Source organism: Anabrus simplex, chromosome 1 (assembly GCF_040414725.1).
Source record: "Anabrus simplex isolate iqAnaSimp1 chromosome 1, ASM4041472v1, whole genome shotgun sequence".
NCBI lineage: Eukaryota > Metazoa > Arthropoda > Insecta > Orthoptera > Tettigoniidae > Anabrus > Anabrus simplex.
The window spans coordinates 404947629-404973830 of record NC_090265.1 but is presented as its reverse complement, the minus strand read 5'-3'; the positions used below and the strand labels follow the sequence as shown (position 1 = coordinate 404973830).

General features: G+C 38.0%; 1 protein-coding gene across 1 annotated transcript in view; it reads right to left on the bottom strand.

The window, feature by feature from the left end:
• The window catches only part of CdGAPr (GTPase-activating protein CdGAPr), a 157755-nt gene that overhangs the window by 5396 nt on the left and 126157 nt on the right, over positions 1–26202 (bottom strand). Inside the window, exon 17 of the mRNA XM_068227130.1 lies at positions 22069–23653. Within this exon, the coding sequence (XP_068083231.1) occupies positions 22080–23653 (1574 nt within the window). The 3' untranslated portion in view covers positions 22069–22079. The remainder of the gene's footprint in view (positions 1–22068; positions 23654–26202) is intronic.

The window sequence follows — 26202 nt, the reverse complement described above, 5'->3', positions numbered from 1 at the left end:
ATGCTCATGAATAAAGCATGTATTAATCCCTGATAATTGTAAAGTTACGAGTTGAGAATCAATATTAATCTTTTCCATACGAGTTTCAGTGAACATCAAGAAGTACCAGTTCATAACCAGACGGACGTAATGAAGACTGGCATTGGACAGATAATCTACCCCGAAGACATAACCCCCCACATCATGCAGTACTAAGGAGGAGGACCAATGCTGACAGCGTCCTAATGCCAGGAATACAGCCTAAAAAGAAACCACGGTTATTAAGATGTCAAAGTTAAGTCGACAATTCATTTACTGGATATTATCTGTTCTATGTAGCTGTAATAAGTAGTTAACTTTCTTCTTTGATGGGATTATTTGTTGAATAGTAGTTTGGTTAGATTTAAGCGACTTCACCATGTCATTTTCTTTCATTATACGATGCTGAGTCTGTACTTTTCTTCAACTTTACGATTGTGATATGCGTGATGACTGAATGTCAAGATCATCGATTGTGCAGGTTTGAACAAGTCATGTCATCGGACGAGTATCTAGACCTAATTTAAATATCAGCCATCTGCTAACCTTTAGTAAATATTACTTCTCCATTTGATTGCTACAACATTGAGGAACGTGTACGCGTAACATTTTTATTCTTTGAAGTTTATTTCTCGCATATCTTTCCAAAAGTGTTTGCTACATTTTCATAAGGGATTAAGGTCATCTGACGGGTGAATGCTACGGTAGTGATATGGATAGATTTCTTTTTAAAACAGATTTCTGTAATTTAAGGGAAGACATTGTTTGATTATTACACTTGTGTGTGGTTCAAGTCATATATGTGATTTTAGTAGTTATATTTTGGATAGATGTTGCAAATTGTATTGTGATATTTTCCTCTCACATTGTGCCATGTGGAGAGATGTTCTATAGGATTATGATATTTTTTTACGTGCTATTTGAGGATGAATCTTCGCATCATTATGATCCTGAGCACATGTGATGCTGAAATCAAAGGTGGATATTTAAGGATAATTCATAGTCATTTGACATATCTGCGATTGGTTGTTTTCCACGAGGGAAAACATAGATGGGAGCGTCTTCACAAGGTATTATTGAACCACATGTTTTCTTATGAAATCAAATTGGGCGTATGAGATTATTAGAGCCTTTTGTCATATTTGATGAGCACAATCACAATGATATCAGAGCGCAGCTGTATGATAATGATCTATTCCTCAATATTCGACAGATTTCCCTAACAACTTGAGTTCGATGTATGTGGCGACAACCTTATCAGTCATAATCACCCACACTATTTCAACCAGATTAATTACTGTCAGGTCATCATTTATTTCATCTCCATTAAAATGGATGAAACACGTGTGAACACGTGCTGTATATTCGTAAGATAGTGTTTTCTTAGTATAATCTAGTGGTAGTTTACTGCCTTTCTTTCCTTGGTAGATGATGGTAACAGAAGATTTCTTACTTGTATTTTATTTCCACAAGTTGAGTGATTTTTATTTTCTGTGTAATTTATTGATGTGTGTGTCACCATCGTTGTCTTTTCAGCGTTGTGTTAAGATCATTGCACATGATTAAAGATTTATTTTAGTTTACTTTTCTTATTTTATCACGTGAAGTTACATGTATTTTGAAGTTACGCTGAACAGGTAGTAATTTAAAGGTCGAGTTAACTATGATGGACATAGAGCCAAGCATAATTAAGCTCAAAGTTCGGACCATTTTATAGCAGAATTTAAAATGTAAATTTTGTATTAGTTGTTTTTGACCAGTAATGTAACTCTTAAGATTTTCAAATCTCTTTCCAGATTTTTCCTGCATAACTTAATATGTGCACAAGCACTACTCTATCACCAAGATTAAATTCATGATTATTCAAATTCGAAATGAATGTTTAACAAAGAATTTGTCAAAATTATTAGCAATTTATTAACGTGTACCATCCCATTTGTTTCATTTCTGGATGTACATCAAGAACTAAATTTAAATTTAAAATTTAGTGCTCATGTTTCATAATCATAGTTCTTAGGATGACTTTTATTTGTTGTGCAATAAATCATCTACCATTGGTTTATATTTGGAGTCGTTATTTGCCAATATCTGCCCATTTCCTTTGATCCACACCATTTCTGGAACATGTCAGCATGCTAGCATGCTGGCTTTGGCTAGCCTCAGGTGATGCATAAGCTACAATCTAAACCAGGGCCTCTCAGAATGCATGCACCAGTGCACTGCACTGTGCACGGTGCAAAGGACAACTTCGCTTGGCTGACCAGAGTGCAGGCCCCCACTCCTCGATTTGGAGCAATAGCGCTGTCTCTTTCTGTCCCCGCGCCTGTCTCGCCCGTTCTGCTGTCTCCCTCTTCCTCACTTGCTCTGTAGCGCTCCAAATCCAAACCAAGTTGAGCCGAGCTTAGCCAAGTATCCTAGAGACAAAACGTTGGTCCGAGCCGAGCCAAAAGAGGACCGATGCACTGTGCACAGGAACTCTGTGCCTCAGTTTGCACGCATGAAATTTTGGGCGTTTGAGAGGTCCTGATCTAAACCATGTATATTTATATAGCCAGGATGCTAATACTTTGTGAAATACACACTCAGTGTACATGTTAATGACACAAATAATAAAGCAGAACTGTGTATAAGGTGTTGATATGGAGAAAATATTTATTTCTTGAATATCTGGTACATGTATATATTTTCTGGCAAGTAAATATATAAAGATATTAGTATAGTATAATACAACAAACTGGAAAATGTTGGAGGTTGCTGGTCACTTGTTGGACCCATCTTTACTCTTCTTCTTCTTTTTCTTCCTGGCCTTTCTCCAGTTACCTGGGGTTGGCACTTTGTATAGATTTAGCCCAGCTTTACGGCTGCCTGCCTTTCCTGACGCCAACCTTATGTGGAGTCCCCCTGTGGGTGGGGGCAGTAGAATAATACCCACAGTAACCCCTGCCTATCATAAGAGGTGACTAAAAAGTGCCCAGGGGAGCGTGAGTTGGCCCTCAGCTGAGTCCTGGCACTGCTTCCACTTACTTGTGCCAGGCTCCTCACTTTCATCTATCCTATCTGACCTCCGTTGGTCAACGCTTGTTATTTTCCGACCCCAACAGTATTAGGACTGCAAGGCCTAGGGTGCCTTTCCATTTCACAGCCTTCATGGCCCTTGTCTTTCTTTAATCAAAACCTTCATTTTTCGAAGTGTTGGACCCCTTACATTCTTTCCCTAGCTGCAGACATGAAGATTGCTCAGCTGACCCCAAATGCTACACCTGATAGCCTAAAATAATGTTTGTCATTCCAAAGAACAGACCCTGCACCTGCGGAAAAATGCTAAGAAGAAGAAGAAGAAGAAGAAACTATGATAATGGAGATAAGAATTTAGCTTTTTATTGCCAAGTCCATAACAAGCAAGCATCGCTGATGTGGAAATACTGTTCAGTTGTCATAATAACAAACTACCTGGCAATGGTGGAGGTTGATGTGATTGTTTTTTTTTTTATAAGTAAAAAAATTCATGGTCAGTATTCCTTATAGATGAGGTAGATAATGAAGATCATTGAAATGAAAAGAAAAACATGAAGGAGCGATCACTCAAAGAATGAGGGGGGAAAAGGGAATTGTAAAAGAGTGAGTTGGAAGCCCAGGCCTCAACCCGTTATTTTTAATTATTTAGCATATGGCTTTTAATTCCGGGAACGTCTGAGAACATGTTCAGCTTGCCTGGTGCAGGTCTTTCTATTTGACACCCATGGGCAACAAGACTGGAAATGGAAAGATGAGGCAAATGGCAAATAAAAAATCTTTTCAAGAGCTAGTAAATGGAAAAGGTACTGAAGAATGAAACACAAAATGCACAGGAGGAATGGAACCTGTTCAAAACAACACTAGTGAGTTGTGCAGCAGAAGTATGTGACAAAACAAGAGGAGGAAGAAAGAAGAAAGAGACCGTTGGTGGAGTGAAAAAGTAAGAGAAGCTATTAAAGACCAAAATATGGCAAAGAAACATAAAGATGTTGAGAAGCAAAAACAAATGCAAGGTGTCTTACCACAAGATAATACAAAAATAGCCAACCTCAAAAAAAATATATAGAGATAAGAAATTACTAGTGAAGAGAATCATGAAGGAAGAGAAAGAGAAGAGTTTGGAGATTTTCACACAAAAACTACAGGAGGACTCAAAAGGGAATCAAAAGATGTTATATGGAATATTGAAGAGTGGGAGACCATACAAAGAGGATATTAAAGCAATTGAAACAGAGGATGGAATCCTAATTCAGATTATAGAAAACATCAGAGAAGAAACGAGAAACTATTTCGACAAGTTGTTAAATTATGAATAAAATAAGAATAATAATTTACACCACCTTTCCAATACTTATCTTTCCTTATATTTAGGATATAAACATTACAACAGGTGTTGTAAGTTGGGACATGTTTTACTTAACTGTCGTAAGCATCATCAGCCGAAATAAATCTGAGCCTAAAGTTAGGTCAGGGCCCCGAACATAGTGTCCTTAAAATATATGGTGTATGTATGTTCAGTCTGTCAGCGATTCCGCTGGTGGGATCCTCAACAGCTCTGCCATCAGCTGTCATAGATGGCCTAGGCATCACTGAAGAAGCGTACTAGGGAAATGAGGAGTGAGGTAGTTTCCCGTTGCTTTCCTCACCGAGCCAGAGTTGCTATTACATATCAGTCTGCCAAGCCCACTGAAATGCATACACCAACTGACCCTATGAGCAACATTTTCACACCATTCATAGCAGGGACTGGCTGCATAACGAATGGCATTACTAGCATCGCTCATACCTCAGTCACTTTCATATTGTCAAAGCCAAGGATAAGACAGAGACAGATCTATGAAAGTAACAAAATTGCTCTAGCCTATACCAGAAGACACAGTGCACTGTAAACACTAGGTCCTGCCAGCAAAGGCATAAAATATATGGTACCCTAAGATTCGACAATTACATTATAGAAAATCAAATAGGCTTAAAACTAGTGTGAAAACATATAAGAATGTTCATTATGGCTAAGAGAGAAGAAAAAAACCACACACAATCGTGCTGACAGAGGTTAAAAACAAAGTGCACTACAGAGCTGGTAGTGAAATAATGAAAATTGTATAGGATATCATTGATACCAGTCAGTCAAGTAAGAATGTTCATACATAAAACTAGTGTGAAAACATATATGTTTATCATGGCTAAGAGAAAAACACACAATCGTGTTGACACAGGTTAAAAACAAAGTACAACATAGAGCTGGTAGTGAAGTAATTAAAATCATTGCTACTAGTCAGTCAAGTAAGAATATTCATACATAACAAAAAAATGATTACTATATTCTTTGGAAAGAAGAAGGTAATTAAAATTGTTAACTAATTAAATCTCATTCTTGCATAGACACGTGAGTTGGGTACGAGAAATCACATATTGTAGTTGACATGGAGTAGTAAACACTTCAACCAGGATTGATCACGCCCAAAGCTACTTATAGGTATATCCAGTTCCTTTAAAATAATGGTTAAAGCCGAAAACAGGTGTCTTCATTTTACTGGGAGTTCAAGATCAAATATAGAGAAAATAAGACGCAATGTGCAATGTGTACTCAGTGCCTTGAAAATAGAGTATTCAAAATGAGAGTCTAAGATTGCGTACCTCTTATGTTGGAAGAGCGTTGACTGGTCACATTAGCCACTCGAGGGGGTCTGGTAAGCGTCTGCCCGTTGCTACGTGTGTTGTATCGGTGTGCTTGCTTGGGCAGAGAGCAAGTCGGGAGGGGAGGGGTAGGTGCAACAATGAGAGCGTTAGAAGTTGGCGGCGGAGTTGTGTTATGGGGAGGGGGTAAGGTGGAATCTGTTGTTATGACCGAAGTGATGTTTAAAGGTTTATAGTTGAAAATGTTTGTGAAATTATTATGATTTATATTAATATTAGTGAGTAACCTGGGGACTTGTTCAATTAACGGGCTGTTGTTCTCAGGGACATCATTCAAGTTGTTGTTATTATTATTATTATTATTATTATTATTATTATTATTATTATTATTATTATTATTATTATTATTATTAAAATGTTGATCCAAAAACTGTAAGTATTTTCCAATCCGGTTATTAAGCTGCTTTTACTTACATATTTAATAAAGTGGAGGTCCTGATCAATTGTAGAATAATTGTGGCTGGAATCCACCTTCACTAACCCAGCAATATACAGCATTACTAACCCGTTTAAGAAGCATGATATCAGAATCGCCTACCGAACCCGCAACACTAATCGGAACATATTCTTTAATTCCAACTCAGTAAATACTTCTCAGGACAAATTTTTGAACTCTGGTATTTGCAGACTTAAATGCCACCAGTGTGAATTTTCTTATATTGGGCAAACTGGCCGTAGTTTTAGAACTAGATACTTGGAACATTATAATGCCTTAAAGTATAAAAAATACTCTGCTATAAGCAACAACATGAGGGATTTCTGCCACAATTATTCTACAATTGATCAGGACCTCCACATTATTAAATATGTAAATAAAAGCAGCTTAATGACCGGATTGGAAAATACATTTTTTGGATCAACATTTTAATAATAATAATAATAATAATAATAATAATAATAATAATAATAATAATAATAATAATAATAATAATAATAATAATAATAATAATAATAATTTGAATGATGTCCCTGGGAACAACAGCCTGTTACTTGAACAAGTCCCCAAGTTACTCACTAATTTTAATATAAATCATAATAATTTACAAACATTTTCAATCATAAACCTTTAAACATCCCTCTGGTCATAATAACAGATTCCACCTTACCCCTCCCAAGTGCTCTCATTGTTGCGCCTACCCCTCCCCTCCCAACTTGCTCTCCGCCCAAGCAAGCACACCGATACAACACACGCAGCAACGGGCAGACGCTAACCAGACCGCCTCGAGCGGCTAATGTGACGCTCTTCCAACATAAGAGGTAAGCGATCTTAGACTCTCATTTTGAACAACTCTATTTTCAAGGCACTGAGTACATCATTTTCCTTTTTCCATTTCTCAGACTTAAGGTCACGCACATTGCGTCTTATTTTCTCCATATTTGATCTTGAACTCCCAGTAAAATGAAGACACAGGTTTTCAGCTTTAACCATTGTTTTAAAGGAACTGGATATTGGCCTCTACCTATAAGTTGCTTCAGGCGTGGTCAATTCTGTCTGAAGTGTTTACTACTCCATGTCAACTACAATATGTGATTTCTCGTACCCGACTCACGTGTCTATGCAAGAATGAGATTTAATTAGTTAACAATTCTAATTACCTTCTTCATTCCAAAGAATATAATAATAATAATAATTTTTTTGTTTTGTATGAACATTCTTACTTCACTGACAGGTAGCAATGATATCCTATATGATTTTAATTATTTCACTACCAGCTCTGTAGTGCACTTTATGTTTTTAACCTCTGTCAACAAGATTGTGTGTTTTTTTTCCTTCTCTCTTAGCCATAATGAACATTCTTATACAGGGTGAAGCGTAATTCGCACACTCGGGCGTCGCAGCACGACTCCTCACATGCCAGCAATAAAAAAATGTCTCTTACAAAATTTCGTCTTGCGAGTATATCCGGTAGAAAACGGACGTTGAAGAGTAGCAATCTGGCAACACTGTAACCATATGTAGGGTAACTACCGCTGTCAGCACGTTCTCGTCGTGCCATACAGTTGGTGCAGTGGGTAGAGTTTTTGGTTGGCATGCAGGAGGTCGATGGTTCGATCCTGGGTTGAGGAGCATTTTTTATTTGCTAATTTCCATCTGACATTACCTACTGTAATACAGTAAGACACCGTTTCTGAGGTCACATGTATCCTACATTTACAACATTTTGTAACGCTGAAACAACAAATACCTGGTTAGACTAATAAGAAATAGACAGCTGAAACAAACAGGTTACACATCTAGTAGATGAAGTGGTGCGAATAAATTCACGTCCACAACGTGGAAAGGGCGCCTTTCAAAGCTGACCAATGAAAACGATTGTTCGTCCATTTCTAGGATCGTAGTATGTAAGTGCAAATGGTTTCTAGAGGACCCACTGCAATCACTGTTGACGATTAAGATGCCAGATACCATACCACCTGAACTACATTTACGAAATAAAAAACATACGCCTCAACCCAGGATCGACCACTTGACCTCCTGCATGCTAACCCAAAACTCTATCCACTGCACCAACTGTTCGGTATGACTAGCTTCTGCTGACAGAGGTAGTTACCCTACATGTGGTTACAGTGTTGCCAGATTGCTACTCTTCAGCGTCGTTTTTCTGCCGGATATACTCGCAAGACAAAATTTTGTAAGAGACATTTTTTTATTGCTGGCATGTGAGGAGTCGCGCTGCGACGCCCGAGTGCGCGAATTACGCTTCACCCTGTATGTTTTCACACAAGTTTTAAGCCTATTTGATTTTCTATAATATAAATGTTGAATCTTAGGCTACCATATATTTTAAGGACACTAGGTCTGGGGCCCTGACCTAACTTTAGGCTAAGATTTATTTCGGTTGATGATGCTTACGACAGTTAAGCGAAACATGTCCCAACTTACAACACCTGTAGTAATGTTTATATCCTAAATATAAGGAAAGATAAGTATTGGAAAGGTGGTGTAAATTATTATTCTTATTTTAATGTTCATAATCTGATGTCCAATACGGTCTACAACAAGATTTATTACTTGTAATGTAAAGTTGTTAAATGGCAATGAAGAAGAGGAGCACGAAAACAATGAATCTATCAAACATGGAGAAGAAGAAAGACCAATTACGTGGTCAGAAACAGAAAATGCCCTGAAGCTTATGAAAGGAGGAAAATCACCACGAGTAGATGGATTATCTGCAGATATAATCAAAGCAGTAGGCATACAAGGTCTTCAGTGGGTACATCGAACACTAGGAGTAATCTGGAGAGAAAATAAGATACCAGATGAATGGAAAAAGGGATTGATCATACCAGTATTCAAGAGAGGGAGCACAAGAAAGTATAATAACTACAGAGGAATTACCCTGATACCACACTGCCTCAAGATATTAGAAAAGATCATAGCAAAGAGATTAAGAACAAGGATAAAACATCCGTTTGAAGAACAACAACTTGGCTTCAGAGGCAACAGTGGAACAATAGACCTTTTGCCGTTAGACAACTAATGGAAAAGTACTGGGAAAAAGGGAAAGATCTGATAGTAGTGTTCCTAGATATAGAAAAAGCCTATGACAGTGTTCCAAGGAGCAAAATATGGAATGTCTACATAAACTAGGGGCTCCAAGTTCTCTAATTCATAATATTTAATTGCTATGTGAAAACTGTGAAAGTAGTGTACAAACAGGGAATGGTAGATCTGAATGGTTCCAAACAAAGAGAGGTGTACAGCAAGGCAGTGCACTATATCCACTACTTTTCCTTGCACTCATGGATGTAATCATTAAGGAAATTAAAGCTGCAGAACCTGAAAATTTGAATGCATTAGTGTTTGCAGATGATGTTGCCATTTGGAGAAAAACGGAGCAAGAAGTCCAAAGGAAATTAGATTGCTGGGTCAACAAATTTAAAGAATATAAATTCAATGTGAGTAAGAAGAAAACAGAAAACAGTAGCAATGAAATTGAGTAGAACACCCAGAGAATGTGACCACAAACTTCATGGAGAGAGAATTGAATGTGTAGAGAGCTTCAGTTATCTTGGAAGTATTGTATCGAACCAGGGGAGTGCTAAATTGGAAATCCAGAACAGAGTGACAAAAGGTTTCACGTTCTTCTATCAGGTACGAAATCTAGTGTGGGACAAAGCTGTTCCCACTAATCAAACAATGTTCAAATCTTACCTCCTGCCAATCATGACACATGGGTTGGAGACTTGTGTGTTATTAAAAAGAGACATCAGCAAACTGCAAGCATGTGAAATGAAATTTTTATGATCTGCTATGCAAAAAAACAGGAAGAGACAAAATTACAAATGAATGCATCAGAAATGACATGCAAATGACCTGTACAATGGAAGAAAGACTATACATTGCACGGTTGAAATGGTTTGGGCATGTGCAAAGGATGGAAGAGACTAGAACCCCCAGACTTGGAAATGGCAGTACCTGGAAGGAGACCTGTTGGACGTCCCAGAAGAAGGTGGCTGGACTAAATAAATGCAGAAATCGAGAAAGGAATAACATTGCAGGATATGAAAGGAGAGGAACTCTATAATGACAGGAACCGATGGAGGCATATTGCCCACAAAAGTCCTATCCGGCCTGCTGGAAGGATACTCAGATGATGATGATGATGATGATGATAGGCAACAATGATGATGAGATAGGGAGAGTGTGAAATCCGATGCTGACATGTAGCCTACTCCTGTTGAATAACACCAAGTGGTCTGCTCAAGGCTTAAAGTCCCCGACCAACAGATGAATCACCATCAACAGTGTCATATGCTCTAACTCCATATGAACACTGTGGAGAGGTTTGGAATTGAACCACACCTTTGCCATGCAATCTACTGATTAGCAATTGTATACCACCACCTCTCATATCCTGCCGGTCAACATTCTGATGGTGAAATTTTTCGAGCAACGGGACTTGAACTGGCTAACCACAGTGTCATACCACATAGACTTGACACAGTAATGATCATGGCCACCAGGCAAGGCCTCAATGGCTTTAATATCACTGAGCAGGAAGAAAACAAAATGTGATTGCCTACAATGTCCTCAGAGTCTAAAAATGATCAACAATAGCATTAAGCTCACTGACTATTGTTGTTAGCTTTGTTTCTTCCGCTGCTACTAATCTATGTAAGGTGGCACTCCTGCTACAACTGTACAAACACTACCCCATCGACAATAGGTTCGACAGCTAGAATTATGTAATCCAGCATATTGTGTTACCATACACAACATGTTCTTGAACAGTTTCATTCTTGTATGGACAATGCAGAAGTAATACATTAGAACCAAACTGAAACAATGTAATGATATTTAACTATTTAAAATGGGAAGAAACATGAATTCTTGTATTGTAACAATGATTATACACTAATTAATCTGCCCATTTATGTCCAGTAATATTTGTGAAAATACCGAGATAAAGTGATTCTCCTCCACCTACGAAAGTAGATCAAATATAAATGGGATTTTTGTTCCTGAACATCAACAGTTGGTAGGTCTGGCCCCGCGCTTCTGCTATGCTTAGGCAGGACCGTTAGGAGTGGGGAGTGTGTGCTGTTAGATATTTCCCACCGTTTCATCAGTAACGCTCACGATGTTGGAGCAACAGGTGCACCCCTTCACTGCGCAACGCATAATTTTAAATGTCTTGCTCATGAGGGAGTTATAGCAGCGGAAATTTGCCAGAAATTGACCGCACAGTTTGATGATCAAACATTGTCAAGAACACATATGTTTGCCTGGCATAAAAAGTTCAAGGAAGGACAAGAACATGTGGAAAATCAGCAACACAATCACTGTCCTGACGACGATCGAGGGGTGAGAGTATCAGAAATTACAGAACAATTCGGAATCAGTTATGGGAGCCATCAAGCAATCATCACAAACGACCTACAGTTATGTAAAGAATGTTCCAGATGGGTAACTTGCCTTTTGACCTAAAATCTGAAGTTGAGACGTTTGTAGGTCTGTCAGAGGCTTACAGAAGGTTTGCACAAGAAGGTGATGCATTTTTAAGTCGGATTGTCACCTGCAACAAAAGGTGGGTCCACCACTACACTCCCGAATCCAAACAAGCCAGTAATGAGTGGCGGAGGAAAGGGAGGCAGCACCACTGGAAGCCAAGACTCGACTGTCAGCTGGCAAGGTTCTTGCAACCCTTTTCTCGATCGGCGAGACATTTTGCTGATTGATTTTTTTGCATGAGTGACACACAATCAATGCTGCTTACTACTGCGAGCTGTTGAATAAGGCAAGGGTTACACATTGCCACAAAAGACGACACCAACCGATTCGACAGGTCATCCTCCTCCACGACAATGCGTGGCCCCATACTGCAGCTCTAACTGTCTCCAAGCTACAGAAAATGCTCTGGACTACACTTGATCATCCTCCTTACAGCCTGGACTTCCATTTGTTCGGACCATTTAAAGGAGCTCTAGGACAACGATTTGAAGATGATGAGAGTGTGGAAGACTTCGTGTGCAACTGGCTGGTGACACAACCCTGTTCTTTTAATGATGAGGGCATCAAAAAACTGTCCATACGCTGGGACAAATGCATTTCCAAAGCAGGAAACTATGTGTAAAAATAAATTGTAATTGCCTTGTGTTTTTTCAATAAATAAATAAATAAATAAATAAATAAAAAAATAAATAAATAAATAAATAAATAAATAAATAAATAAATAAATAAATAAATAAATAAATAAATAAATAAATAAATATAAATAAAAAATAAAATCCCGTTTATATTTGATCCCCCCCCCCCCTCCCCTCGTATGATAAAGCAGAGAGACTCAGTGTGTTTATATAAAAGTGGGAAAATAACTTACAAATGCTTGCCTTGCATCTAGAGGTGACAATTCTCATGAAGCCAAGTGTACAATTTGGAAGAGACAATCTTGGAAAAACTATTTGTTATATTTCCTGATTTCAAGTGTCCAGCAGCCATTTTGTTGTCAGATATATTTTATACTGTGATGATAGGATAGAAGTTGGTGGGGCTGCCAAATATATCCCGTACTGTCCTTTTAAAACCTGGCAATCCTGATTATCTTGCCACCACTGAACTGGATTGGTACTGTCAGCTATCAGACGGTCCAGCAAATATGTTGCACACATGCAAATGAACTAGCACAGTTCATTGTGTTGTGTTGCACATGACTCTAATGATTCAGAGTGTGATTTAAAGGTGATTATTTTTCTCATATTTCAGTGCCTAAAATAGTTCCTTTCCTGTGAAAATTTCATGGAAAAAAAACAACAGGCAATTTTGGGCACATTTGACACTCTGGAATAATGTGATAAAATTTAACTGTAAATCCCAGAGGCAGGCAGAGGCTGCTGAAGATATCTACACATTTAAAAAATACACACACAAATCTGGATCCACTACGGTGCAATGTATATGGATATATAAAAACAATCTTTACAATTTGCTTTGCGCTGCATCGATGCAAGTAAGTCTTATGGCAACGATGGGATAGGAAAGGGCTAGTAGTGGAAAGGAAGTGAGCGTGGCCTCAGTGGCATATACTGAGGGCTACCAAGGCTATCGGTGAAGCCAAAACCTCAAATGTGAATTATAGAAATCTAAAGCACATTATAATTTAAGCATCTGACACATTATTCCATTTACAAAACTTGAAAGCAATGAGAAAAAAGTTGCTCATATTTCTGAGTGCAAGGCATCGGAGACTGATATTGCAGCCCAGCCTATGCGTCCCTCTCTCCTCGACCCACCTCGAGCGGCTTGCTGCTGTATACAGTAAATTAAAATTTTTTCAAGGTCCACCAATTCAATACAATGACATTTTATTGATTCAATCAATTTTTACGAACAGACGGACAGAGTAGCTATGGGAAGTCCACTTTCGCCTGTAGTAGCTAATTTCTTTATGGAGCATTTTGAGGAGGAGGCTATTGCTTCGGCGCCTGTCAAACCTATAATATGGTGGAGGTATGTTGATGATGCATTTGTGGTCTGGACAAAAGGTCCTGGAAAACTTCATCTATTTCTAAAGCACCTAAATCAGCAACATCCTTCAATTAAATTCATTATGGAGATGGAGTCGGCCGGATGCCTTCCTTTCTTGGATGTTCTAGTAAGAAAGAAAGCGGATGGCTCCTTAGGACATGCCGTCTATCGTAAGCCTACCCACACAAATTGCTGCAGATTCTCACCACCATCCGGCACAAAAACAAGGCATTCTCACGACACTCGCCAAGAAGGCGAGACAAATTTTTGAGCCATCAAATATTCAGGTGGAGATCGACACGCTCCAAGTTGCGTTCAAGGGTAATGTTACAGCGATTTGCAGATTCATAGAGCCCTGCATTCCAGATAAATGACCAAGCAAAGCTCACAGAAGGAAGAAGTGAAGGGAACTGCCTACTTGCCTTACATTCACAACACCTACTTTTTTTTTTTTTTTTTTGCTAGTTGCTTTACGTCGCACCGACACAGATAGGTCTTGCGGTGACGATGGGATAGGGAAGGACTAGAAGTGGGAAGGAAGCGGCCGTGGCCTTAATTAAGGTACAGCCCCAACATTTGCCTGGTGTGAAAATGGGAAACCACGGAAAACCATTTTCAGGGCTGCCGACAGTGGGGTTCGAACCTACTATCTCTCAAATACTGGACACTGGCTACACTTAAGCGACTGCAGCTATCGAGCTTGGTCATTCACAACACCACAGATCGAATTGCCAAGGTCCTCTGCAAACACAATATAAAAACCGTGCTTGGCACCGCCACTAAAATTGCTCACAGACTGAGTAAAACCAAGGACAAATTGTCCCCACTTTTACATCCTGGGGTATACGAAATTCCCTGTACTTGTGGTAAGGTATACATCGGCCAAACATGCCGGTCCATTGGTACCTGCATCAAGGAACATGAACGTAATATTCGTCTCAACCAGCCAGACAAATCGGCAATAGCTGAGCACGCTCTATCATCGGGTCATGATGTCATGTTATAAGATGCTCGAGCTCTTACCCACACTAGACACTACAGGCCCAGGATTATATGGGAAGCTGTGGAAATATGTAGAAAACCTAATAATTTCAACAGGGACACTGGCTATCAACTAAGTAATACCTGGTTGCCAGCCATTAAGAATTTACGTAGGTAGTTCCTTTCCCTGTCCCTTCACTATTGTTATTTCGTCTCAGTGTTTTCCAAATTCGTATGTTCCTCATCGCCAGATGTTTCATTCCAGGCTTGTGTCAATGTCATATGTTAGGTACACATGTTACGTGAACCTCTTAGACTAATTGTGATGGTTCGGTCAGCTTCTGCTTCGAACGTTAGCGCTGTGCCACGTCCGGGGAGCCATCGGGTGGCGAATGAATGTAGCATTTCTACTTCTGAGATTTCTTCTGACGACGCAGAGCACAGTTCTCTGCGAAACGTAAAGAATTTCACTTTATTTTTTTGACATGGCATAAGCCCAAAAGCCTATACAGTATCATGTTTATACAGATGAATATGTTGGACCCATGAGTTTCTTTTATGTGTATTCTATCCATGCCTGCTTACATGGTAAGTCACTTCTCTCTATCAGTTTCCTACTCATATAGTATCACTTTCCCTCCATTATACTACGTGCACATCATGCAGGCAGTTGGAACATTGGAATCAAGTGACTCAAGACAGAAATCTTTGGAAAAATATGGAGGATGGCTACATTCAGCAGTAGGTGATTAAAGGCTAAAGTGGAGGAGGAGGAGGAAGAAGAAGAACAATGATAATTGATTTTGACTCAAACTACTAGCATGGAAGAAGAATGCTACCAAATGAAGTTATTTACACTGTTAATAACAATGAGGAATTATGATCTCAGTGCAACTCAGCGAGTACTAAGCACTTATTAGTACACTCCGTGTCGTACAATATCAGCATGTAAAAGATCTTTGGTGATACATTTAGTGTTTACCAGACAAAAAATTTAAAAAACGCAGTCACAGATTGGCCAACAAATATCCCGTCTGCTTTGCCGTTTCATCATGCCAAAGGAAGTGTACTAGCATGAAATTACAGGGCTTTGTCAAATAATTTGGAGAAAAATACTTTTGGACAGATGGGTTGGTTTTATGAAGGAAAGACATGCTTTAAAAACATTCTAATGTGCAGCAGCACTGTAAGACATAAAAACACAGCACATCAAAAGAAAAGACAACTGCTCATCAAAATAGCTTCAACAAGAGACAGAAGTTCATATTTTCTGAAACTTGTGAGATGATCATTTCTGTTTTTATATCACATTTATCACAACCCTGCATTATACTTATTATTACATCTATTCCATTTTAAATTATTTGTTTTATATGCAGGGTTGGGAAGTAACTGAGTAATCAAATTACTTGTAACAATTACTGTTTAGTAATTTTTACTTGTAACTGTTACCTTGTCCGGCTCAATGGCTAAATGGTTAGGGTGCTGGCCTTTGGTCACAGGGGTCCCGGGTTCGATTCCCCAGCAGGGTCGGGAATTTTAACCATCATTGGTTAATTTCTCAGGCACGTGGCTGGGTGTATGTGTTGTCATCATCATCATCATCATCATCATCACCACCACCACCACCACCACGACGCGCAGTTCGCCTACGGGAGTCAAATCAAAAGATCTGCACCTGGTGAGCCGAACATGTCTTCGGACACTCCCGGCACTAGAAGCCATATGTCATTTCATTTCGCTGTTACCTTTCACAAAATGTAAATTTTACTCATAATTTACTTCTTGAAATAAAATAGTATTCATTACATTTAGTAATCGTTACATTCGAGTAATCGATATAGAGTGTTCAGCAACTTTGGAGCCCCAGCACTCACAAGGCATCGCACCAAGGGTATAATGCAAAGAATACGACACGCAATCGTTCATTTACTCACAGTTTGTTGTGATTAATGGCTGAGATTTAGATAATCGTGTATTACACGGTTGAGAATGAAACCACAGTAACCATGTGACAATGAAGGAGTTAAGGAATTTCCATTCCCCTATTTGAATAGATATTTTGAATTAGTTAGCTCAGAAAATAACAAAAACATGATGTGACATGCAAACTTTGCTTGGGAGTGATCATTTTGAAAGGTTTTCTTTTTTTTTTTTGGGGGGGGGGAGCTCTCTTAGTTATGATAGCCACTTAATATCTCTATTCTAAAAACTACAAAATAAAGTATATTTTCCATGCAAACTTTAGTATCATTCCAGCACCACATTAAAAAAAAGTCATTGATTTCCTAAAGACCCACATTCTGTTAACTAATTGTTACTGTACTGATTACTTGTTGAAAAAAATAATCTATATTTTAATTGAGTAAAATATTTTTCAGGTAACTGTAATTCAGCCCAATTACTTTTACTTTTTACTTCATCACTGCAGAATGTTAAATATCCTGTAGAAACTGGAAAGTGGCCCATAGTAGATATTGTTTGTATATGTGCACAGAATTTGAAAAAAATCAGTGCTATTAATAACATGGAAAGTTGCACGAGTCATCCAGGCAAATTCATGGATGTAATCCCCATAGCCAAGCTATCTCTAAGCGTGGGAGATCTCTCTCTGGACTGGACGGCCCTTGAACATGGAAAGTTGCACGAGTCATCCAGGCAAGTTCATGGATGTATTCCCCATAGCCAAGCTATCTCTAAGCGTGGGAGATCTCTCTCTGGATTGGACGGCCCTTGCCCATGCTGTGTACGTCATAACAAGTTGGAGGGGGTGAGCTGGATGCCAGTGGCAACGTGTGACATTTTGAAAAGTATTACCACACTCCTCCTTGAGACCTTGACAGTATATTATCACTCACACCGCAATTAACTGAAGGAAATTCTGTCTGATAGTTGCACGGACATGATGTCAATTATTTCCAAATACAATCAGAGGTACGACGTTTTCTTTGTTCCTATGAAATCAATTCTCTGGCGCTTTTGAGGGTAATCTTGTCTGTCTTCATTGTCTAGCATTTAAAGTCTAGCAACTTTGACCACATAGATTCAAAATTATTATGGTCACCTACAAAAAAAGCTTTTAACTGCCGGATTTCTTTGTAGCAGAAGGAAATATCACACATTTTCAAGTTTCTGATACAGAACATCAGATTGAGGGAGCACTTAAGCAAATAAATTTAATAGGAAACAGACATCAAAGTCCTGCAGGGTAACACTTAGCTTGAAATCTCGTCCCACCATCCTCATCAGCATTATCTTTCATTTCTCTGAAGAATTCAAGATCTGTATGGACAGAGGACACAACTTCAACTAGCCTACCAGCATATATCCATCGGGTATGTACTACTGTTGGTAATCATCTTTGTATTATTACTTTATCAAGGGCAGCGGCCCATTTAAGGGATGAGGGGGGGGGGGGGGGGGGGAACTGCTAATCGCGGAAAAGGTCTGAAAAATTACTTTGCGTTTTTTTATGTAGTTAACAGATTGCTGTAATACCAAGTTGAGCCTATGACCATAGCAGTGAACAAATATAATCTGATCATATTTATCCATGACTAGCTTCTGCAACCCACCGTGTTGTCCTTCGATCACTGCTGCGCCATCAAATGTCTCTGCAACTAACTTTTCACCACACTGAAATTCTTGTAACACTCCAATGGGTTGGTTAGATAGAGAAAGAGCAGAACAGTCACCACTTACATCACTGAATCTCAAAAATCTCTCGCCTTCGGGACTAACATATCTAAATACAGCCGAGAGTTGTGCTCTGTTAGAAACGTCTGTACGTTTATTCAAAATTACAGAAATAAAGTTTACTTTCTTAACCTCCTCTTTAATTTTGTTGGTCATAAAAGTAGCTATGGCTTCAATAATATCATTTTGTATGCCAGATGAAAGTCCTGAGAAAACTGTAGATGGTTCTAAGTAGTGCCGATATATGTAATCTTTCTTAGCAATTAACCGGGACTAACATATCTAAATACAGTCAAGAGTTGTGCTCTGTTAGAAACATCTGTACTTTCATCTGAAATTACGGAAATAAAGTTTACTTTCTTAACCTCGTCTTTAATTTTGCTGGTCATAAAAGTAGCTATGGCTTCAATATCATTTTGTATGCCAGATGAAAGTCTTCAAAAAACTGGAGATGGTTCTAAGTGGTGCTGATATATGTAATCTTTCTTAGCAACTAACGCTAGTAACTCCCTATAATTACCTCTGTTAACAGATTTTTCAGTTACTTGATGACCCCTGAAAGGTAATCCTTGCCTTGAAAGAAAACGCACAATATGTACTGAAGTGCTGATAATATATCTGTTAATTTTTACTAGCTCATTATGCTCATCAATTTTCTTTCTGTAAGCACTCTATTCTGGACCTTTCGAACTGAATCATATCGGCAACAGCGTTGATGTTTGCTTGAAACACCTCATGGCATCTCTTTAAAACTCTGAAACTATATAAATTCTCCATACCGTCTTTACTCCAAGCATGCATTTCTGAGGAGAATACTACACATGGTCAACAACACAGTTTATTCATTTTTGAACAACCACATAACCAATGCAGATCTCTGTATCACGAGTCGTGAAAATATCGTACTGTTCTTTTCAATTCCTTGACTAGGTTATTAAGAGAAGGCATGGGTCTACCTCTTTCAATTATGTTTTTCTTTCCTTCAAAGGTTCTTAAGGAAATTGGCAAATTCATTAAACTTTCTATTATACATGAGCATTCTGGGCCCACAAACTCACTTATTTTAGAGGTGGAAGTGACAGAACTCATTTTAATGTTAAATGAGTTATGCAGTACTATATGCTATCCTTACCTAAGACAAATTAAATATAAATTCACACTTTAATAAGAAAAGTCATTACATAAAATCAGCTTCATGGTCCGTATCATACTTACACAGATTCACAACTAAGTATTGATTTGTCATTATATGAATTTTTCATCTAAACAGTGTTATGTGGCTGAAGATGTTTATAATATACGAAACATGTACCACTTTTAACCAATAAGTTGTCTTAAGCAATTTAGTGTATCGCCAAAGTGGAAAATTAAAAAATTCTTACTTATAAAGAAAAGTCAGGTCGTATTATAATAGAAAACCATAATTAACACAAGTTATAACACTGCACTGTTCAGTGTGGTGGAAAGAACAGACAGAACTGCTCAGCAGCAATGTTATAAGCATTCGTTACAACTTTGCATCGTGGTAACATGATGAGAGAACGTAGGAGGATACATCTCAGTGTCGGTGGAGAGGGGCTTTACTTGGCGCAGGCGCAGTAATACCCGCCAAGCTGGGAGAAGAGATTCAATGTACTGTATATCCACTGCCTGGAGTTGGTAACCACTCATTCTCTTTGTTAGTTACAGTCTCTCTCTCAGTTTTGACGGTGGATATCTATTGCAATAGCGTTCTCAGAACATGTCCTGGTGAAGAAACAAATAAATTAAATATTAATATTAAAGAATACTAGATTTTTATATTTTCAAACTGTTACCAGTGGTAACAGTGGATATCAGCACGCTTCGCCACTGGTGGATGCCCATATATTTGTGTGTGTTGGATGCAGTCCAGTGTCTATTATCAAGATTTCATTGACAAATGTTCTTTGTCCAGTATTAATTATTCACTGTACAGTATCTATCGTCCATTATGAATCATCTATTGTCTGTTGAGGAGTGTATATCATCTACAGATCAGCTGTCTGCTCTGCAGTGTTCATGGGCTGTCTATGGTACGGTTTCTATTGGCTACTGTCTGTTGGCTGATATCTCGTATGTGTTGTTGAACTGCTACAGTTTATGACGTAGTTTCAAGGCGTAGGCGGGTCCTGTGAAAGAGATGACATGTGTTTTTGAAAAGTGAATAGTATGATTATACTCGTGCTAAAAGAGCCGGGCTGAGTGGCTCAGAAGGTTGAGGCGCTGGCCTTCTACCCCAACTTGGCAGGTTCGATCCTGGCTCAGTCCGGTGGTATTTGAAGGTGCTCAAATACATCAGCCTTACGTCGGCAGATTTACTGGCACGTAAAAGAACTCCTGCGGGACTAAATTCTGGCACCTAGGTGTGTCCGAAAACCGTAAAAGTAGTAAAGCAAATAACATTATTATTATTAAAATCAGTGAGTGGAAGGATACTGTATAACAAAGGTGACCTGAATCAGCATAGTGAGTGTTGGTAGAACAATCCCTGAAAATTGTGTTGCACAAAATATTGAACTGAGTGAACTCTGATGCCCAAATTATGGACATTTCAGATTATTATAATTCTTTTAATTGCTATTGCCTATTCAATTACTGCATTACAAATAAGAGTAGATCGTAGTGCTTGATTTCCCATGTATTTATTTCATCTTTAGATTTGCATTTGTATGTAAATATGTTAGGAGAAAACTTTCCAGTCATTCGTTTCTTTATTTTGAAGGGTTCTTTATACGTCTGTTATAAGGATTTGATGAAACAGATCTCCATGGAAAATGTCATTTTAGAACTAAGCTTGCTTATTCCAAGTCATTATGGAGGCTCTATTTAAGTTAGATAACCTTGGTGCAATTCCCACCCGTTTAATAGTTTTCAAAGGGTTAGGTAAGGCCCATAGGGGATATACCAGTACACAGCCTTATGTACACACCCTGAGAGAGAAGAGAAAATTTATCATGCTCTACCTACATTTGAGGGATTCATTTTGGTGAACTCTGATGCCCAAATTATGGACATTTCAGATTATTATAATTCTTTTATTTATTTCAAGTAAGTTCAAGTTAAGTACTGTGTTAAAATTATATAGTGAATATCTCATCAAACAAGGTAAACAGCAGGCACTTCAAAATTTTGTAGAGAACCACAAATAAATCTGTTCCTACCAGAATCAATATTGTGCATAAGATTATTTATTGCATTGCTCCAATTATACTCTTAATCAAATATGGCACAGTATAGCAGGTGACAAGATTTGGGTATCAACTGATGAAGGTAGATTACAGTGGAAATGTAATTCCTCTCTGTTGGTGGCTAATGACAGAAATTCTAGAAAGAATAAATCATTCAAGCAGGTATTGGAATTCCTTCAATCACTGAATCACTTATGATCTGCATTTAAGGCTGTCATCCAGGTGGCAGCATTGAATAATTTTTGGGAGGATGGAATTAAATGGGGTAGCATTCTTCTCTTTTATTACTGATGCTTCTTCATAAATGGTAAAAGCTAATAAAGGTCTCAAAATGTTTTATTCACAAATGATAAGGCCACACTTCCCTTAATACACAGGGTGACTGAGAAAATTCATTAGAATTTATTAGAAATACTACATGTGTCTACATTTATTCTGAATACTGGGAATATTTACAATTGAAAGAAGTGAGTATTCACTTACCATATTGTATTTTAGGAGGAAGACAGCCTTCCTGGAGCTGGTCGACTGTTGGATGAGCTGTCAACTACATCTTTGTTCTCAAACAGCGCTGCCATATCTTTTATACAGTATGAAGGAGATTCTGATGCAGTCCTGCGACGGGGACAGTCTCGAGTCTCTACAACAGCACTGTCATACGAACTGCGTTTTGGCGAGCAGTTCTGAGAGTCACCTATATTCTTGTTTGTCAAACGTAACTCTACAGCTCTAGTGTCGGAAGAGCCCTTACGTCTGTCTACACTAAATCCTTTCGTAGTCAGTCGGATGTCAGGTAAGAAGTCATCATTATTATCAGGTTTTGAATCTACACTGCAAACTTTAGATGTTAAATGTTTCTCTGCATACACTTCAGTACTCGAGGTATGACGTGGAGATTTAGCCATGCCTGTTGGCCTCTTGTCTGACATCTTTTCGATAACTGATGCAGTTTGTTTCTTTGAAGAATCCACGCAATACTGCTTCTCCATAGAGGCATTATCTATGTGCATTCGTGAAGACAGCCTCCGATCCAACGAACGAGTTGGCGATACAGTTTTTCCTGTCACATCTTGCTTGTTTTCAGACGAGGTCCAACCTTCTCGAGGTGACTGAGCTTTCTGGTTTTGTTTTACATGCATTTCATCTCCTACTTGACCTAAACTTAAAAACCTAGATCTCTTTCCACATTCTTCATTACCTACAAATTCATACGTAGAATTCTTCTTGGCCTTGCTTTTCAGATCACATTCTTTCTCGCAGGATACATTATTATTTATTGGCAATTCACTATTAATAGTAAATTCACCTTCACCACTATGTTCAGTTCTATTGCCTGAAAATCGAAAACTACTGCTACGCATAGGTTCACAACCACTTTGAGAACTAGAGTCAGTGGTATCATCAGGACTAGAAAGATTCTTTCCAGCTTTCTGTTTTAATCTCTGAAGAATTTCATCTCTCTCACCTCGAAAGCTTTCAGACCTAAACTTTTCCCTAAGAAACATACGTCTTTCTTCTTTGTATTTTTCAATTCTTTGACGACGTTCCGGGTCATCGAAATCCACCGTGTTCTGGATGTTTTTCACAACACTAATGTCACACTTGTCCCCTTCCGCACTGTTTTTTGTACGTTCCTTGTCACTGATCATATCAGAACCTGATTGTTCTTGCAAGTTAATATCAGGAGATGTCCTTACTCGAACTAATGATTGTTGGGAGCTACTAGATGAGAGAAATCTGTCACTATCTAGTGATACACTTAACGATGTAGAGTTGACTAACCTATTTCTTGCTGCTTTCGCAGCACGCACTCGTAAACATGGAGGTAAAGATGCTGTATTCGACTTGGGTATCGGATCAGATCTACGGACAGGTTTAGGTGTGAAAGTTGTTAAGGAAAAGTTTCTAACCGATGAACCAGAGTCCCTCAAGGTAACACTACCATTGTCTTCATTCTTGCTTTGCTCTTCACATGGAGAAGTTTCAAACTTGGACAATAACTCTCGAACATTGCACTTGCCACTTTGTTTCAGGGATGATTTAGGAGGTGAAGTGACCACGCCATTCCCTGAAGATGAAAGAGAACATATTACAAATCATTTATAAAAACACATATATCCATAAGCAAGCAGACCCAGCCAACAGCTAGAAACTGCAGATGATGATGATGATGATGATGATGATGATATCTACAGGCCTGTGCTTTAAATGTTTAAGCTTCACAAGTCAAGCTATAATTTAGCATCATACTAGCATATGCAATCTATTCCTGTAGACTAAATTCTTCAAAGATTGTTATAAAAATTAGCAGCAAAATTTTTTGGCATGACAGGAATGATGAAGATTTTGACAAAGTCATTGACTGCTGGACCTCGATTATAGCCTCAGCAGGAGATTTACTTCCAAGTCCTGAACATCCAGCTCATACATATTATTAACTAGCTGTATTACCTGGCGCTGCCCGGGCACTTGATTGATTATTGACTTTTAGGTATTTCATTACCTGTTAATATGATGCGTAAAGCGATTTTTCGTAGATTTCTTTATTGTGGCGTTGACTGATATTTTACAAACTATTTTGTAGTTTAATTGTTGTGTGTTTACTTTCAAGTTTTAGTTATAGATTATTTTGTTTCTCGTCAATTAAACTAATTTCGGTCAGTTCGGACATTTTATTCATCACCACTTCTCACCATGCCTACGCAGCTGAAATGGTACATAAATGGCATCCAGAGTGTTACAATACATCTCAGCGACCACTGAAACTATGAATTTGATGCTTATATTGATCGTTTTCAATTATTCTTGTATGTCATTCCCTCCGCTAGGATTGCTAGGGGTGTCTTACGCCTCCAGTATCTTTTTGAGATAGTAATTCGTATTTGTACAAAGTTTGGTTGACAGCTATTCTGGAAGATACTGGACACACATACGTCTACAATCTCAATCGATTTGGTCATTTCCTCTTTCACACAGGATTTGTATTGTCTGTTTGAAGTGATATTTTAAAGTTTTCTTTGTTGTGATGTTGATCGATAGTTTATGAACTCTTTTGTGGATTTAGAAATATTGTTATGTGTATTTTACTTTTTAGTCTGAGATTATTTAGTTTCGCATTAATGTATTTCTCTGTGGCAGCCCGGATTATCTGAGAAGTGGTTTATCTTTGCAAACAAATAATAAAAATAAGTTATGACGTAATGTATTTACACATAGGTCATGATCTTCATTTCCATGTTGACGTATAACTAATAAGATAGAGTTTAAGGGATGTTCCACCATTCAACACATTGTAAAATATATTAAATTTATTGGGTGAAGACTGGCTTCGACTCCTTTGGAGTCATCATCAGTTCTTGTTGAATATCAAATCAAGGGGAATCTGATAACAATCATCGTTAGGGTTGCCTACATACAGCTCGATTGGTTGACATAAGACATCATAATAAAAAATTATGTGCATAAAGACGATTGCCTGAAAACACATCAATGGGTAGCAAAACATTATCTTGAAATGGAACTTAAAAAGTTCTTAGTTCTGGCTTAAACTTTCGTGTGTTCATGGAACATGGAAACAATGGAAACATAGCACTGGTTGAAAATACACACAAATACGACATGAAACACTTATAATGATATGAAACACATGGCTCTTTAAGAATGTTCTTGGACTTGATAGTCTTGTTTCTATCTGATTAAACTGGATGATTATATATATATATACACACACTGAAATGAAACATACAAAGACTTAAACTACTTGGCACTTAAAAAGTTCTTGGTTTTGGTTTAAAAAATTGTCATGTGTTCATGGAACATGGAATAGACTTGTTGGTCTTGTTTCAATCTATTGGAAACAAATGCACTATCATAGTTGAGAATTAAAGTGCCATGTGTTTCATATCAATGTATAAATTTTCAGTCAATGTGTATATTCTCAACTACGATAGTGCATTTGTTTCCAATAGACTGAAACAAGACCAACAAGTCTATTCTGTGTTCCACGAACACACGACAATTTTATAAACCAAAACCAAGAACTTTTTAAGTGCCAAGTAGTTTAAGTCTTTGTACATTTCATTTCAATGTATATATATTTCATCCAGTTTATTCAGATAGAAACAAGACTATCAATTCCAAGAACATTCTTAAAGCGGCAGGTGTTTCGTATCATTATAAGTGTTTCATGTCGTATTTGTGTATATTTTCAACCAGTGCATATGTTTGCCAGTGTTCCATGTTCCATGAACTCATGACAGTTTAAGCAGGAACTCTTTGTACATTTCATTTCAATATATATATTTCATCCAGTTTAATCAGATAGAAACAAAACTATCAAGTCCAAGAACATTCTTAAAGCACCATGTGTTTCATATCATTATAAGTGTTTCATGTCGTATTTGTATGTATTTTCAACCAGTGCTATGTTTCCAGTGTTTCCATGTTCCATGAACACACGAAAGTTTAAGCCAGAACTAAGAACTTTTTAAGTTCCAAGTATAGCTTACCATGTGTACGTTACATTTCAAGATAATGTTTTGCTACCCATTGATGTGTTTTCAGGCAATCGCCTTTATGTACATATTTTATTATGATGTCTTATGTCAACCAATCGAG